This window comes from Colletotrichum siamense, assembly GCF_013390195.1.
Source record: "Colletotrichum siamense strain Cg363 chromosome Unknown KSG_Cg363_contig03, whole genome shotgun sequence".
NCBI lineage: Eukaryota > Fungi > Ascomycota > Sordariomycetes > Glomerellales > Glomerellaceae > Colletotrichum > Colletotrichum siamense.
In genome coordinates, this window is record NW_023501016.1 from 1,184,891 (window position 1) to 1,202,389 (window position 17,499).

General features: G+C 54.2%; 4 protein-coding genes across 4 annotated transcripts; 1 reads left to right on the forward strand and 3 right to left on the reverse strand.

Annotated features, from left to right (window-relative positions):
* Positions 1 to 612: 612 nt before the first annotated feature.
* faeB-2-2 (putative feruloyl esterase B-2) lies at positions 613 to 2,196 on the reverse strand (the record flags this gene model as incomplete). The annotated part of the gene is made up of 1 exon (XM_036636168.1): positions 613 to 2,196. One exon carries the CDS (start codon positions 2,194 to 2,196, stop codon positions 613 to 615), a length of 1,584 nt encoding a protein of 527 aa, XP_036498101.1.
* A 1,817-nt stretch (positions 2,197 to 4,013) lies between these two features.
* BLRO-2 (Bilirubin oxidase) lies at positions 4,014 to 6,077 on the reverse strand (the record flags this gene model as incomplete). Its single annotated transcript, XM_036636169.1, has 4 exons — positions 4,014 to 5,444; positions 5,498 to 5,617; positions 5,670 to 5,895; positions 5,944 to 6,077. 4 exons carry the CDS (start codon positions 6,075 to 6,077, stop codon positions 4,014 to 4,016), a joined length of 1,911 nt encoding a protein of 636 aa, XP_036497250.1.
* A 3,367-nt stretch (positions 6,078 to 9,444) lies between these two features.
* CGCS363_v004321 (Sulfate permease 2) lies at positions 9,445 to 11,988 on the forward strand (the record flags this gene model as incomplete). Its single annotated transcript, XM_036636170.1, has 3 exons — positions 9,445 to 9,694; positions 9,770 to 9,915; positions 9,967 to 11,988. 3 exons carry the CDS (start codon positions 9,445 to 9,447, stop codon positions 11,986 to 11,988), a joined length of 2,418 nt encoding a protein of 805 aa, XP_036497467.1.
* A 261-nt stretch (positions 11,989 to 12,249) lies between these two features.
* PMI1 (Mannose-6-phosphate isomerase) lies at positions 12,250 to 13,527 on the reverse strand (the record flags this gene model as incomplete). Its single annotated transcript, XM_036636171.1, has 2 exons — positions 12,250 to 13,176; positions 13,234 to 13,527. The coding sequence occupies 2 exons, from the start codon at positions 13,525 to 13,527 to the stop codon at positions 12,250 to 12,252; spliced, it is 1,221 nt and encodes a 406-aa protein (XP_036497466.1).
* Between the last annotated feature and the right edge of the window lie 3,972 nt (positions 13,528 to 17,499).

The following is a 17,499-nucleotide window of genomic DNA, read 5'->3' on the forward strand; positions in this document are numbered from 1 at the left end:
TAGCTGCTAGCAGCATTCAAGCCTCAATCATTGCAGGCCGTCAGACTGAGGTCAAGCCAGACGCAGACTGTTGTACTTGCGACTATGACCTCGAAGTCATCACCTGCAAAGTCTTGGACGCGCCTATCTGCAATGTTCCCGACACCCGCTGTCCATTCCGACCCAGCCAGGCGGAAGAGCTCTGCTGTTGCTGCGACCCGAACCCGAACGAACCTGCCATGAAGTGCGTGGCTCAGGAGAAAGGTGCAGGTTGCATTTGTCCGGCAGTCGTATGCCCTTTCAACTTCAATCAGTCCATGCTTCCGAGCTGGTTTCAAACTTGATCTGCTTCGTCATCAGCCAAGGAAATCATGCTAGGCGCTGGATGTCCATCGATAATTTTTGACCACACTTAAGTATGATCCCTCAACTAGTCTAAGGGAGATTCTTCTCTTGATTTACTTAACAATACAATGTTGCACTTATATGGAGTAATAATTTCGGGCCTCGTGATATTGACCTGCCGTACACAAGCCGTGTCTGATCATGTACTCTCTTCAGTCGACCTGCATACAACTAAATGTACAAAATGATTGACATGCTCTTGCCCACACAACATTCCTGTCACCCAATTTACTCAACGCAGGCCCATGAGTTTTCGTCCTTGTAGTCTCCGCCTTGGAAAACGTTTCGACGGGGCCATCTGCAGTGTCTACGCTTGAAGTCAACGCCTGCACTCTGCGTGCCATTGACAAATGCAGTGCCCAAAATAGCCTCCGGAGCGACCCCCTCTTCCACCCAGCGGACAATTGCCATTAAGACATTCTGCTCGGGGTCAAGGCCTGCATTACTCTGTGCCTGGTTGCCGATGAAGGTGGCACCTGGGCCGCCGCCGCAGTGGGCCATGCCTGAGATCCGGAAGAAGCGATAGAACTCATCGAGGGCTGCAGGCTCAAGGCCCATGGTCTTCGAAACGTGCTCATAGTACCTGGGGGAGTTGTCGCTCGAAATCGTTCCGTCGACCAGACCGTGGTAATGCAGGAGCTTACCACCCCGTTTCTGGAAGGGAGAGAGATCACCGTCAAACGTCTCGATGTTGAAGAGGTTCAATGTGGAGGAAGTAACGTAGTCCTCGGGCTTGAGGGTGATGGGATCCCAGTTGGAGTCGTTGAAGATGGCGTATTTGAACCAGTCCGCGGCGCCAAAAGGCTGCCCGGTGAAGTAGGTTTGCGGAGCGCCCGTGAGCTCGGCGCCGGGCTGCATGCGAGGGTAGACCAGGCTACCTGCGGCATCAAGAAGGGGCGAATAGATTGCACGTAGGGTTTCGATTTGCTTCTGAGTAAGGCAGTCTGTTGAGTTGGATCCCTCGCAGAGCAGGCCATCCGGCTTGTAGTCGCACAAGTCAGGCGATTCCAGAATTCCATCGGCAACGCCATCGAGCTCGTCGCACTGCTTGAGAATGTCGTCGTGGATTTTGGGCCACATCGTCATCGGGATGAAGGTATCGGCCCCTTCAAGTCCGGTAAGGGGAAGGAAGTGGCAGGACCACGAGGTAAGGTTGTTGAAAGAGAACGCGGGTGCCCCAGCGACAATGCCGTCAAAGTCCTCGGGGAATGCTTGTGCTTCCTTCATGCCCTGGCGGCCACCGGTTGAGCAGCCCAGGTAATAGCTTTTCGTGTGAGCTTTTCCGTAGAACGACTTGCTGACATCTTTCCCAACGACGACTCCCGTGTGGAGCGCTCGGTAGGCAAAATCCTCGATCACGTCGGGATTGTTCAAAAATGAAGCGCCACTCGCGCCGTCATGGCCATTGTTGGTAGCGACAGCAGCAAAGCCCAAGGAGCTAGCGTAGTCAAGATCCTCATACTGAATACAACCACCAAGGCCACCATTGCCAGTGCTGAGAAAGCGGCCAGTCCAGTTCTGGGGAAGCCAGGCCTCGAACTTAAGGCCGGAGCGATTCGAAGTGGCGATCTGAGCTGTAAGACGGCATAGATCCGCTGACACGGTCTGGGAGGGGCGACCACAGCTAGCATCAGCGTTGGGAAATTCCAGCGTTGTTCCCGCCGCGACAAACTCTGTCGAGACAGAAGCAGCTCCGGCAATGGTGGTAGCGTTGGCAAAAGAAAGGCATTGTTGGCGGAAAGGGAAGGTGCTGTTGACGGGGCTGGCTGCCAGCCCTTGAGCTAGGACGCTGAGAAGAACGAGAGACAGCATCCTGAAACCTGAACAATAGTAATGACTGTGAGATGGATGAATCAGAATAATGAAGGTCTTGAGGCTGATGATCGACACGAAGGCAAGCCACGACTGTTGTATATAAACTCCTAGCTGTTAGGGCTGTATTCACCAGACATCAGGCGAAAAAATATGGCCATGAAGGACGATGCCCCATTTTCGGGGAAACCGACTCTTGGCAGACATCCCATGGTGCCACAGCTAGTCCCTTGACATCACGCTCCAAGTCCGCCAGGCTATTTGCCCTCCCCATCCCATCGGCTACGTCAAAGACTAAGCCACCACAGTGCCCACTTGTGAGCCAAATTCAGAGTAACCAAACTTGTCGATGAACATACTACTCGGCGTATGTGATCTCGTTCGGCCCGTACCGGGGGTATTGCGCATATGTCAGCCGGCGGGATACCTGATCAGAAGTGTATATGGGTTTCAACGGTGGAAGCTTGATGGGGCAGGTGGCTCCGACAGGTGGTCCTCAAGGATTGATAATCATGAAATGGACCTGAAAGATGTTGCGAGCCTATGCATTCGCCAGGAGGTGTCCCCGAGGAAGAGATAGTTAGATTTAAGAGTCTATTCCGGCCTATTGCATATCAAGTCGTCTCCAAGAAGACGGTTTACAGGACAATAATGAAAATAACATTCAGACTTCTCGGCATCAATAAGTATGGGCGGCTAAACTTTCTGCCCGCATTCACTCTATGTCTAAGTATACATCGGGTCTTTTTTGGACCCGTGAGATCGTGCTAGAGGCCTGTACCCCAGCACGAATGGGGAGATCCTTCAAGGGTATTTAACCTCACTGACACAAGCTTAAATTCAGCCTGCATTGCCGCCGGCAGGTCAGCCTCTTTCGGGAGCCGCCGGCAGCGGAGTTACGTGGGTCACTACTCCGTACGCCCCGTAACATTCTACGTAGTGCGGGAATTACCAGTTTGCAATCATAAGGCATAAAGGGGGTGTCAGCCACCTGCAGATGGACGATCGACACGGAAATGGGTCGCCGTTAAGGGCAGGTCCTTGCTATTTCGCTTTCGCAATGCTGTGTCATTGGGCCAATTTTAGAAACACTGCGTCTACTGCGCGATACAACATGTTACATCTTTACGTCAGGTGAAAAAAAGAAGTACGGACAGATCCTAAAAACTCATGTACTCGTAGGTGTCCTTGAGAAAATTGCTTCGGGTTTGAGTGATGGTCGAATACATAGAAGGGAGCCGTTCTTTGACACGATAATTCCACCCATTCAGTTCGTCAAGTGATGGCGTCACCCAAACTGTGAAATGCCGTCTAGATAGCTAAGGAATTCTACGATTGGTGGTAAAATACCCTAGTTTTGGCATTTGTTTACCATGCCCAGCAGGCTAGCCTCTCGATATGCGGCTAAATCTATATGGCCTCAGCATGTGCGCAGATTCCTCAGAGGATGGACTCATACAACTATGTGATATAATGTAGAATGATTTGAATTTATCTTCGGGGCCTCTGGAGCCAGTCAATATTCGTGAAGATTGATCGCGGACGCCGTATACACCGGCCTCCGAGCATGAGTAGTACAAAGACCTGGTCAATACTTCAGGTATTCCAAGAAAGTATAGTACTCACAGATAAATATCACAAGCTGATTCGCAAGATAAGGAGCCAACGTTAAGATATATACAGGCAAATCGAAGATGCTCCCGAGTCCTGACCCGTCGCGCATCCAGTGTTGTACAGCCGCCCACAACATAGAAATTAGGTCTTACACATTACACCGCGCATTCGCTGAGGAAAACCAATCTTGTCCCCTCCGTCTATCATTCAGTCTCATCCATGACGACCTCGGCCCTTTTGACCCGCCTCATCTTAACACCGCCCATCTTAGTCGCGCTTTCCTTGGCTCCGTCCTTTTTGGGTGTGTCCTTCTTGGCTGCCTCCTGAGCCCCCTTTTTCTTGGCTGCTTCATCGTTGACTATGCCAGGGTTCTGGTGAAGTCCGCCTCGAGAAGCCCAGTATTGGTCCAGCTTTCGTACAATGTCGCCGACATCACCGTAGGGCTGGAGCTTTGCCATCATGACAATCTTCTTCGTGATGGCGTCCACGGTGAAATCGGCCTTGGTGATTGGCACGGCGCGCCACCTGCCTTCCATGGGATCATTGAACGCCGTCTCCTTGTACCCAAAGTCGCTCAAAGTTGTGACGTCGAAGGCCGCCATCATCTGATGATCTTCGTGGATGAGATTGTGGCAATGGAACATGTAGACGCCATCCCACGGCGCATAGTGGGCTTCGACACGAACGACCTCGCCGACGCCTACCCAAACTACATCCTTCAAACCGGCTTCCTCGTACGGCAGGACGCCACGGTCGGTTGCCCACTTGCCAGTGCTGGTACGGCTTAGGATTCGGAAGTCGACCATGTGGACGTGGACGGGATGCAGGAAGCCGCCGCCGGCCCCGTTCTCGATCTCCCATATCTCAACCGTGCCGCGAGGGACGTTTGCCAAGATGCGATTGGCCTTGTCGCTGAAGACGACGTCGTTGATTTTCCAGAGCTCATCCTCTTGGTGGAACAAATAGTAGTGGTCAATGAGGTCGGGGAGTTGAGGTGGAAACGGCACGGCGCGCAACTCTCCGGGAACAAGAGACTTGTCGGCGACGGGCGTGGGACTGACCACAAACTGCATGACTGGCGTCAAATAGTCTTCGTCTTTTCCCTTGCCTTTTCTTCCCTTCTTGTGTCTCGACTGCGCTCCGATGTTGCGTTCGTCTTCCGTCATCATGGTGATCTTCTGCCCGGCGAAGGGGGTGAAATCGAAGATGACTTCCCAGCGCTCGGCCATAGCTTGCGCCAGGTTCTTCGTGGTGACGGGGCTCGTGAGCAGGCCAGAGTCCGAGGCGATGACCTGGAACGGGATAGGAATAGGTTCTTCGTCCTCGTCTCCCAGTTTGTAGAATGAGTAGATAAACGCTCTTGAGATTGCGGAATTGAGGAGGCGAAGGCGATATTTCCGAGGCTCTACAGCGAGGAACGGCCACGGCTGCCCGTTGACGTGGATGACATCTCCCAGTAGACCTTCCGTCTCCCCAGCCGGGGAAAATAGCTGACCATCATCACCATATTGCTTTGACGTAATGATGAGCGGGATGTCGTTGACACCGTACTCATTGGGGAGGCCCAGCGCGTCCTCCGCAGGGTCATGGATGATCCACATGCCTTCCTGACCAAAGTAGTCATTCACGGCTGTCTTCGGCGAGTATTAGCTCTGTTATCTAGTACTACTCGTTCGGAAATACCTACGATGTCGACAGCATGGTCATGATACCACAAGGTACGGCCGTTCTGGCTGTTGGGGTAGTAGTAGTCTTTGTACTGTCCTGGGATGATAGTGTCCTCTGCCCAACCATCCCACGGCGATCGCTGCAAGGGGAATTAGCATTGCCATCAGAATTCCGGGCCGCAGTTGACTCACCGTGTAGGATCCATGAAGATGCATCACACTTGGGTTGACTGCCTTGTTGGACAACCTCACCACCGTTTCCCGGCCTCTTGGAATTATGTATGTTGGTCCGGGTGACATGCCATCGTATCCTATGAGCGAGACCGGTCCTCTGTCGGGGTAGATCTTCTGTGTAAACGGAAGAATTTCCATCTCATAATAGTCAATAGGCTTGTTCGTGACTGGATTATTTACCGAGCTGCCGTGATGTCAGTGATGTTCAGTTGGGTAACAAAGCTATACCTACAACTTCGGCTGCTTTACCGGAGGAATCGGTAAAGGGAGCTGGAAGAAGGTCGTATACTCGGGGCTGATCCAGTCTGCCAACGATCCCCCAACCAGCGCCATCAAGGCCGCTGCATGAGAGGTTCTGACAAACATCTTGAAGGACGACGGACTAAAGCTGGCAACAGGAAGAGGCAAACCAAAACGCCGCAATAAAATCTGCGCCTACCTGAAGATCCGTACTAAACTCATGGGGCGGCGACCTGGTTATAAAGCGAATCCATCGCACAGGAAATTGGACGACCGTTTCTTATCAAGCAGGATGACATCTGCCCAGTGGCGTCGCGACGGCTTCCATGGTATGGTCGCCTTGGCCTACACGAGCGGGCCAGTCCGAACATACATGGCTGTGGTAGTATAGATGAACTCTTTATGTGCTGCGCTTAGACATCGTGACTCGATGTTCAGGACGGAATCTCAAGTGGCCGGAAGCCTTTTGTTCGCCTTTTAAGAGTCGGCAGTCCGACGGTCCCTTCCTGATAGGTGCAGGGGGTGCCGAGAGACCTGTCGGCAGGGGGGCACGGGTTACGAGGGACCTACTCTAATGGTTCGGATACGCTGAGGCTTTTGAAGCTTGCTTTCTTCAAATTCGATATCTTAGATGATGTTCGGAGTTTGGCCAAGTACGGACTGCCGTATTACTGCGAAAGCCGTCTCTCACTCGACAGACAGCGGTCATGCAGTACCCATGGTTGTTGTAGGGCTGTTGGGCAACCCGAAAAGTTGGTCCAACTGCCATTCCCGCAGGCTGCATTGCATTGCTTCCCGCGCCGGGTATGCGACAATATGCCTGGTGACGTTGGGTGTTTCCTCAGAAAACAACTTGAGTGGGCAACCCGAGGCAGCCGTTGTCGTTCATCTGAAGAGTCTGCCGGGAGATCGCCTGGAGGCTGGAGCAGTTCCCTGTTCCGCACGTGCCCGCACATGAGGTATCCCCGAAGACAAGACATCAGATGCTATTTCAGAACCTTCTTTGCGTGCGGCTTTTACCCAAGACGGGTGTGCCGCTGTAAGAACTCGGGCCTCCTGGAAGCGCCGGAGGGGACGTGTGGTGGCCCACTGACCAGAAAGACGTTGGTTATTGCTGACTTGGGCTACTTCTGGTAATCCAAAGACACGGCATCCTGGACATTTCCTTGAACACATATGTACGTTTCGGCGAGGAGACAAACGGCATTTCGTCACTGTGGTTCTGGAAACATTCGGTTGCATACAGCCTCGAGAGCCGTCGGTCAGTTGACAGGGGGTGACAGCAATCTGACATGATGACAGCCCTCATCAATTGAGATCCACGAATGACCGACTTTAACCCAAGCGCTTGCGGCGGTAAATACACCTTCGTGGTTCGAAAATTGAAAAATCAAATGCCTCAAAAGACAATTGCAGACTCAGACGGTCCCCTGAAGCTGGGCAGATCGGCGCCCTCGTGAGGAACTTTCGGCTTCAGAGAAAAGGCCCCGGACTGGCGTGTTTGCTGATCTGGCGCAACTCTGCTCGCAAGCTGCCCAACCTTCCCAGGCAAGCCTTGACCATATTGAGAAACGTGTTGATAGCGAACCAAGAAAGGTTGCTGAGCTTCGGAGTCGGTGAGGGCGAGCCATCACCTTAAAAAATAAGAAGAGGACGCGGACCAAACCCAAAAGTGTCGCGGGGGGGGGAAACGAGGAAAACATAGACCCAGCTCGGGCCCCCTTTCTCCACACCTCCGGGGCCCACATGTTTTCCGCGCCGTCGCCGTTCCTGGTCCGATGTTTAAAAATGTCAGGAAACGTCAATACGCAGCCACTTTGGCCTCCTAAATCGACCTCAGATGGTTCCCGTGGGCAAAAAGCAAAAGCAGGGCCTGACCGGGGATTGAACCCGGGACCTCTCGCACCCAAAGCGAGAATCATACCTCTAGACCATCAGGCCAGTTCCAACACCATCACAAGCGGAAGTGGGTTTGCTGTTGGCATGCAAAGAGCAGTTTAAGATCTGTTGGAGACGGAAAAGAATCCGAGCTTCCTATTCCGGAGAACATGACCAACGCCGACGGCGACTGTCGACTCACCTGCGGTGTTGTCTTAGGTAAAAGTTACCCAACCCGTAAGGCGGGCATCATCATGTCTCTACAGGCCTGTTTGCAGGTGAGTCTGTTTCTCAATCAAGCTGGCTGGCCCAATGCCAACCTGGGTGGACTCAACGTCTTAGCGCGTCCTGACTTCGTCTGGGGAATTTTGACTAACAATGGAGCCGTTCTTCTCAAAGGGAGGGCCAGATCAACCCCCAGATTCAACAACCGGCGTTAGCGGCAACCGGCGTGACCGAAAATAACTCCATTCGCCGATTGACGACGCAGGAGCCGTCCGTGGAAAGGGCCGACTGCCGGGACGAGACATGGGGCTCTTATCTAGCCGTGCCAGCAGCAGCAAGCAGTCGACCGGCGACTTCTCATCCAGCCGTGGTTGACGCGCGCTGCCTCGCTCAAATCATGCAGTCGGCAAGTCTCCGACAACGGGTGCAACGACATGCTGCTGACGTGTTGCCAACCCCCCGTATCACACGAGCCGCATTGAAAGAAACATCGGAAACGCGCCGCTGGAGTGGTTGCACACAGGAAGCATGGAAAAGTTTCTCCCCCCGAGGCAGGGGAGCCTGGACCCCATCAATCCCCGACAAACGGGGCCGAGACCGTCCTCCTGCGTGGATCCAGTGCCGATACCCGCCCGGACCGGCTGTCGGCGCTCCGGAGAAGAACACCCACCACCGACCCGACCTGCTTCCCTGCCTCCCTATCATCCACTTCGCCGACAAAGAGCCAAGTTCGCGATCCACCGCAAGCCATCGTGGATCCACTCTTAGGGCACTAAAGCAGTATTTTCTTGGTCCCCGAGCGCTGAAGCTCGTGCCGGCATCATGGGGACGTCTAGCGCGCCCCGTTCCCCGCGAGATCGTGCTCACTGCCGCGATGTTTTGCGCTTCAGATCGCCGAGATGTGCCCTGTATGTGTTTTGCTTTTCCTCCTGCGCTTCTGACATGGAGGGACCCGGGCTAGAGACGAACAGCGGTTCAAAGTAACTTATCGTCCCGTCCAAGAACAAAATCGAATTAGAGGTCTAGATCGCCGTGTCACCCCAACAAACGTAAGGATTACCTTCCCCGGCCTGCTGCCAAGTTAGCGCCCCCCTTGTCTCCCCGATAACATGGGCGCCAAGGCGGCTGGCGGTGCGGCTTCTAGAGCGGTATGCCCTCGAGACAGCCGTTGCTCCATCTTATAACCAGCCCATGTCACCTTCAGATCATACGCAAACCGGCACACCGCTTCGCTGCTCATCTGAAAGAAAGAGGCTTTTGTGAACAGACTCGTTTCTATCATCGTTTTGTGTGATTACTGACAGCCTCCCATGAAGCCGTATCTGGTATTTCGAAACCAACCTTCGGTATAAGGCACACAGAAAGACTTTGCCACTTGAAGAAGAGAGTCATGGCAGCGAGCAAAGCCGGCTCGCTGGTGGCCAAGGTCCTCGGCATCGACCTAGAAGCCAGCACACGACATCAAACACGAGAACTACACGAACATGTCACAAACGATATGTCACCATACGAACCATATTATGAGGAAGACCCGACAGTAAAGGAATGGCTACTGGAGCACGTGCCCACAAAGGATGGATCGGTCCGTTACGTCAAGAGCTTGTTTCCTTTCACGAGGTGGATTCTGAGGTACAACACTCGTTGGCTTATATCGGATGCTATTGCAGGCAAGTAGCACTATGGCAATTCTATGACCGTCAACTCATACCCAGTAGGTGTGACACTTGGACTTGTGGTCATCCCACAAGCAATGGCATATGCCGTTCTCGCACGACTCAGCCCGGAATATGGCCTCTACACCTCCTTCACCGGCGCAGCCCTATACTGGCTGTTCGGAACATCCAAAGACATTGCAATAGGAGTAAGTCCTAAGACCAATATGGCTTCCCTCATACACAACTAACAACTACAGGCAACTGCCGTAGTCAGTCTCCTCGTCGGCAAAGTCAGCGCCAAAGTCCTCGAAGAACACCCCGGCGAGTTCGCCCCCGAAGAAATCTCCAAGACCCTCGCCTTCCTCGCCGGCGCTATCCTTCTGGTCTTCGGTCTCCTGAGACTTGACTGGATCATCGAATTCATACCCCATGTTGCCATCTCCGCGTTCGTCACTGGTGCCGCCATCACGATTACCCTCAGTCAGGTACCGTCTCTCTTGGGCATCGATGGCGTCAACTCCAAAGCCGCCGCATACCGCGTGTTTATCGATACCGCCCGCGGCCTGCCCCGCGTCAAGCTGGACGCCGCCATTGGACTGACAGCGTTAGTATTGCTTGCCCTTATAAAGTGGTACACCGAGCGCATGGCCAAGACGCAGCCAAAGCGCCGAAGGATGTGGGAGATGTTGTGTTCCCTTCGCATGACCTTCACCATCCTACTATATACCCTCATCAGTTTCCTAGTCAACAGAGGACTGGGCGACGGTGAACACAGATTTCGCATCACCGGGACTCTCCCGAGGGGCTTCACCCATGCCGGCCCGCCGTCACTAAACCCGAAGTTGATCTCCGCACTCCTCCCGGACCTCCCCGCCACCGTGATCATCCTCGTAATCGAGCACATCGCGATTGGGAAGTCATTCGGTCGCATTAACAACTACACAGTCCAGCCTTCACAAGAGCTAATCTCGATCGGCTGCACTAATCTATTCGGCCCCTTCCTCGGAGCCTACTCTTCGACCGGGTCCTTCGGCGGCACTGCTATTCTCTCCAAAGCCGGTGTCAGAACGCCTTTGGCCGGCATCTTCAATGGAGTCATTCTTCTCCTCGCTCTTTACGCTCTCACCTCTGTGCTTTACTATATCCCCATGGCAAGCCTGGCAGCCCTGATCATACACGCCGTGATCAACCTCATCACCTCGCCCGACCACATCTTCAAGTCCTGGCTCATGTCCCCTCCCGACGTGTTCATCTACTTCATCGGCGTATTCGTCTCCATCTTCACCAGCCTGGAAGACGGCATCTACGTCACCGTCGCCCTCTCAGCCGCTCTGCTCCTCCTGCGCCTCGCTCGCGCAAGGGGCCGCTTCCTCGGTCGCGTCCGCACCTACCGCCATCCCGATCGAAGCCCTACCGAGCACCACGATGTCGACCGTCACTCAGTGAGCAGTTCACAGACTCTCCACCACAGCCGGTCGCCTCCATCCCCTAAACTCCCTGCGCGAGACGTCTTCCTTCCCCTGGATCGCAAAGACGGTACGAACCCAGAGGTACATGTAGGAGAGCTCTACCCAGGCGTGTTCATCTATCGCTTCACCGAAGGCTTCAACTACCTCAACCAAGCACAATATGTCGACCGGGTAATTGAGCACGTTACCCAATCCACCCGTCGCACCACGATCCCTCACTACGACCACCCTGGCGATAGGCCGTGGAACGAGCCCGTCCCTGTTGCGACTGTTGAGACCGACTCAGAGTCTGCGGCCCTAACAAAACCTTTACTACGAGCCGTTATCCTGGACTGCTCCGCCGTCAACAACATGGACTCAGGGGCCGTCGAAGGCCTGATTGACCTTCGCAACCAGCTCGATCGTTGGGCCGCGCCGGAACCTGTCGAATGGCACTTTACAGGTTTGCAAAACCGGTGGACACGCCGAGCCCTGTCAGTGTCAGGTTTCGGGTGCCCTGCCCCGGGACACCTGAATGGCTGGGAGCCCGTTTTCACCCTGGCAGAGCTTGCCGGCCAGCCCCCGATGCTGTGCGATGGTGCATCAGCTGCTAGGAGCTCCAAGGCCGTGTGTGTAACCAGCGACTCGGAGCAGTCGTCTTCGACCTTGGAGGAAGGAAGCTTGGCTTATAAGGAGATTGGAGGCCGGCTTCTGGGCCCAATTACTGGGATCAATCGTCCGTTCTTCCACCTTGATCTTGCCTCGGCTGTTGAAAACGCGGTTAAGAGTGCGGCTGGGCAGGACCGTCATCTTAGAGAATTAGGTCATTGATGTTAAGAATCACAGGTGTGTTACAGGAGTCGGGAGTTACTGAGACGAAGGTAGCCATGTTCCAGCATGGTTGGCTTCATTGCGACCATTTCGATTCATTTTTAGAGATACTCCATCAGCGAAAATTACATAGATTGAAATGATAATCATTGCCTCAGACCGAATGTTTGTGACAATATGAAGGGAGCACCCGAATAGTTCCTTTGGAAACAGATTCATCTCTTCATGACATCATACTTCTAGAACTTCTACACAAAACATCTAGACCACAGTCGTAAACACCTGGATCTTACTCTTGCTTCCCCATTTCGCCTCAATGCCAGGAGCAATAAAGTAGATGTGTCCAGCCTTGACTTGGAACTGCTTTCCGTCCGCCTCCAGAACTCCTTCACCTTCAGTAACGATGGCTACAGCAGGTCCGTCGCCCGGTTTGAGCACCTCGCTTGGGTTCTTCTCATCCAAGTCCGTCCGCAACATATCAAACTCGCTCAATGGCGGGCGGTACACCACCGTCCGACCCTGCGCACCCCTGGGGCTCTTCTCTCCAGGCAAAATGACATCGTTCTTGCTGTGGGCCTTGAATGTCAAAGTCTTGCTGAACAAATCCACATTGTTACGGTCGCCGGGTGGACAGAAGCCAGTGTTGAGCACGTTGTTCGACCGCGCCATGCACTCGACGATGTCTCCCGACAGGTACGCGTGAATGCCGTCTGCGGGGATGTACAACGCCTCACCCGCCTCCAACGTCAAGAAGTTCATGCACAGCAGTGCTACCAACGTTCCGGGGTCGCCCTTACCGTACTGCTCCTGTAGCCTTGGCAATAGATCTAGCACGTACGCATTGCCGCCGAGCTCGTCGCGGGGTGTGTCAGCGAGAGCTTTTGATGCCTTCTCGACGGTCGATTGTTCCGCCAACAGGATGCGCCGGGTGACTTCTCTCAGTGTCTCATCAGACCAAGTCTTCGTGTCATCGGGGATGAATTCCCTGAGCGCGGGGATGTTGAAAATGGGGGAGATCTGGTCGAGGGGCTTGAAGCCAGCAAAGACTTCAAATTTGCCCAAAGCTACAGCGATCTCAGGCTTGTGATTGGGATCGGTGAAGTTTTCCGGGTCTTGCTCGTGAAGCTTGCTGGCGAGAGACTTGTTGGGGTGGATTTGCAGCGGGAGGGCCTTGGCGATTGAGAGGATCTGAGTCGCGTGTCAGTGCATGTCGATGCGAATGCATCATGGATAAGGGAGCTCTACCTTTGGCAGATATGGAAGCTGGCCGTCAAGCTGCTCAATAACCTTCTTCCCCAAAAGCTTTTCCTTGTTCTTTTTCAAGACGTCGCTGAGCAATTCCTGCGACTCGAGAACCCGGGCAGGGAAGTCCGGGTAATCACCAAACCACATCTCTGAGTAGGCCTCGCCATCCTTGATCTTGAAGCCGGTAGGGGTGTTCTCACACAAGCGCGCGGCGAGGGAATCATGACCCTTCTTTCCCCAGTCGTAATTGTTGCATGTCCCGCTCAGCTGGAAGACGGTACTTTGTGAACTCATGATGGCGGTACTTGGTGTTCTTGATCTGTCCAATGATTCACTAGGATATTCTACAAAGAAAATCGTTTACTGCCCAGATGACAATTTCATCCGTGAGGTTTTATCGGCTCCGAAAACATCGCATCACCCAGACGTGTTCTAGAATTCCACACGAATGACCGGCCTGTGACGTCGGGAGGATTGACGCAAGAGGCTCGTCATAGAAGACGCCCGGCGCGCGCCCGGTCCCACCGCCCTGGATCTCGGCGGGCCGTGGCGAACTAGCACCCGAATAGGCCGAATCAGCCCACCACTGCACGCCGAGAGAGTCTTTCTTAGTGTGTTTAAGTGGGACAGCCTGTGTCACCTACATGTATGCACCTCATCGCGATCTTGAACGATCTAATTACAACATCATCGTGAAATCGAACTCGAGTGTTTATGATCAATTCGACTCAAGCTCAACATGTTCACAATTGTTTCTTTGCATTACACTTGCTCTGATTGGCTCATCCTAGACAGGGGGGCTATACGCCGAGCCGAGCGGAGAAAGTCAAGTCTGACGTTAAAGCCGTTCAAGTTCAGATGAAGCCGAAACTCTCTCCAAGTGATTGACAGGGGCTTCCCCATATCGGCTGTTCTGTTTCCGTTCTTTTTTTATGATTCTGGCCAATGTAACCCCTGATCATCACGCTTCATTCAACGACCAGACAATCGACTCTACACTAAGACTACACTACACATTGACTGTTGCCGAGACCGAGAAAACCCACAGAGAAGAGCCGATCTTGTCTCAACCTGAGGTGAAGCCATCACAAGATTTCGCAGAGCCAGTGAAAGTCACTTGAGCAATTTGCCAACACAATCGCTTGTTGAAATTTATAATACAGTAAAGACAGACTTTCTTCTCCCCTATTTTTGTTGCTCGCGAAGGAACAGAATGCCAGTAGAAGTAATAATAAAATTTTCACTCATCACATCGAATCTCATAGTAATCCAACAAGTCCGGGAAGCCCATTCCAGGTTCAGGGTCCTGATGTTCGCCCGTCTGATCAACATTGTTCTCCCCAGCGTTATTCTCGCCGCTGAATTGTCCATCCTGACCGTTTTGGCCATTTTGATCATCCTCCCCATCCTGCCCATTTTGACCATTCTGGCCCTCCTGTGAAGATGACTTGGCATTGTTCCCATTCCCCTTCTGGGCCCCGTCATCATTGGAATCCTTCATATTAAACACCGCACTGGCAGAATTGTTGCTGAATTGAAATGGGGACCTAAAAGACCCTGTGGAGAAAACGGCGTGCGTTAGCGTTCTTAGCCGCCTTGTTCGCCGCCTTGCCGTTGGCTCCGGCGTTGGCGTTACCGGCATTGCCAGCGGCGCCGTCCTGGTTCTCGCCTTGTTGCTCGTTGTTGCCCTGCTGCTCGTTGTTGGCGCCCGCGTTTCCGCCGGCAGCACCTCCGGCAGCGTCGTCCGCGGCGTTCTCTCCGTCAGCAGCACCACCGGCGGCGTTGTCAGCGGCACCGTTGTTGGCGTTGTTGTTGTTGTTGCCCGCAGCAGCTCCGGCGTTCTTGTTCTTCTTTCCGCCGGCGGCGTTGCCTGCGTTGCCGGCGTTGTCCGCGGCACCACCCTGAGCACCGTCCTGGGCGCCGTTCTGACCCTGCTGGTTGTTGTTGTTGCCAGCAGCACCATCGGCGGCGTTACCACCAGCAGCGCCGTCAGCAGCGTCCTGAGCACCATCCTGAGCGCCGTTCTGGCCCTGCTGCTCGTTGTTGGCGTTACCTCCGGCGGCACCATCAGCAGCGTTGCCGGCGGCGTTGTCGACGTTGTTCTGGTTGCCCGCGGCGTTTCCGGCGTTCTTGTTCTTCTTGCCACCGGCGGCGTTTCCGGCATTTCCAGCGGCGCCATCAGCAGCGTTGCCACCAGCAGCACCGTCAGCAGCGTTGTCCTGGGCACCGTTCTGACCCTGCTGCTGGTTGTTGTTGTTGGCGTTGCCTCCAGCAGCAGCATCGGCGGCGTTACCAGCGTTGTTGTTGTTGTTGTTCTTGCCGGCCTTCTTGTTCTTCTTGCCTCCAGCAGCGGCACCGCCAGCGTTGTCAGCGGCGCCACCAGCGGCGTTACCGGCATCAGCGTTGCCAGCGTTTCCGGCGGCACCGTCAGCTGCGTCGCCGGCATCCTGGTTGTCACCCTGCTGCTCGTTGTTGCCCTCCTGCTGGTTGCCGGCCTGGTTGTTGTTGTTGGCGTTTCCGGCGTTGCCACCGGCGTTCGCGGTACCGTTGCCTGCGGCTGCGTTGCCGGCGCCGGCAGCAGCTCCGCCAGCAGCTCCGTTACCCGCAGCCGCGTTCTTGCCGGCGGCCTTCGCGCCCTTTGCCTTTGCTGCCTTCGCAGCCTTGGCCTTCTTCTGTTTCTTGCCTCCAGCAGCGGCACCGCCAGCGTTGGCAGTACCGTTGCCGGCCGCCGCGTTACCAGTAGCAGCATCCGCGGCGTTGCCTGCATTGCCGGTAGCAGCATCAGCGTTGTTACCAGCGTTGCCATCAGCGGCGTCCGCAGCATCGTTGCCATCGGCGGCATCGTTGTTGTTGCCAGCGGCCTGCTGCTTCTTGCCCTTTCCGCGTCTGAGCTTGAGCTTGCTGGCCTGGGCACCGGCCTCAAAGACGTTGATCACGCCATCTCCGTTGAGGTCCGCGGGATCTCCGGCGGCGGCGGGGGTGCCGTTCGGGTTGTTCCTATCAAAGGTGCTCTGGAGCTGGGCGATGAGGTCGCTGCCCTGGCCACCGTTGGCTCTTCGCTGACGCTGATGGCCGCGGAGGGCATCGGAAGTAGTGGGTGCGGCTACGGCAAAGCCGGCCAGGAGAAGGACGGCTGCTTGAGAGAACTTCATGTTGTCTGGGGGGTAGAGAGTATGAAGAGATAGTAAGAGAAGGTGAAAAAGAACGGAATAAAAATTGCTAACACGAACTAGACTACTACCCGAGTAGTTGAAAGAATGAGACTGGCTCAACTCAAGAGAAGGAAAAAAGGGAGAAGAGGAAGAGGTAGTTGTTGAGGCGTGAGAGGTGAAGAGGTAAAGCAACTCAATGATTGTCGGCCAAGAGCCCAATCTTTATATCCCAACTTTTCTCTTGCACCCGTCATCTGCCATCTGACCTCAACCCCCTAAATCCTGACCTATTCACGCCATTCATCCGTTGTCATTGCGCCAAAGTCTCAACTCCCAACAACGATTCAGCCATGTACAGCCATGGCGGGCCCCAATCCAGGTCCATCTCACTCGGGATACAACCCCCCCGTGAAACATCACATCGAATCCTCAGACCGGTGGCATGTGCCAAGCAACCCGACCGTAAAGAAAGTTGTAAAAGACCTTGGACCTGCAGTTCTTCCCATCAGCTGGGTGTTGCTGCCAAGTTCTCCGCGTATCCATGCTGGATCCATGATGGCTGTGTGTGTGTCCAGGATGTCCAGGATCCTCCGCACTCCACCCCTCGCCTCGGAGCCAAGTCTGACGGGACAGGGCACATCAACCATCCAAAACGTCAAAAAGTCTCCACAAAAGTTTCGATGAGTCGCATCAGTCTCAGAGACCTCCGTCGTCTCATCGTACAAAAGTCTTGGCTCCGCACCACGCCCCCAATCACTTAATCTTTCTCACCCTTACCACGTCTTGGGGCCAAACTTCACAGTGAAGAAATGGCTGCCCACTCTGGTATTGACTGCCCACTCCTTCTAGATCTTTTTTGGGTAGACAAACAACAGGCCAGGATGGCCATGGCAGCTTTCTTTCAATTTCGTCTCTTCTTCCTCTGATTATTCCCGTCACTAAAATAATAACGTCATCTGTCATCCGTAACCGGGCGTCGAGCTCTTGAAACGCTTCCAGACGTGATGAACGCTGGGCCCCTAGCAGCAGCGAAAATCGTATAATAGCACGGCGCCTAAGTACGAGCGCAGAATAAAGCTCAGGATAAGCTTGATTGCCATTAACGAAACGGGGA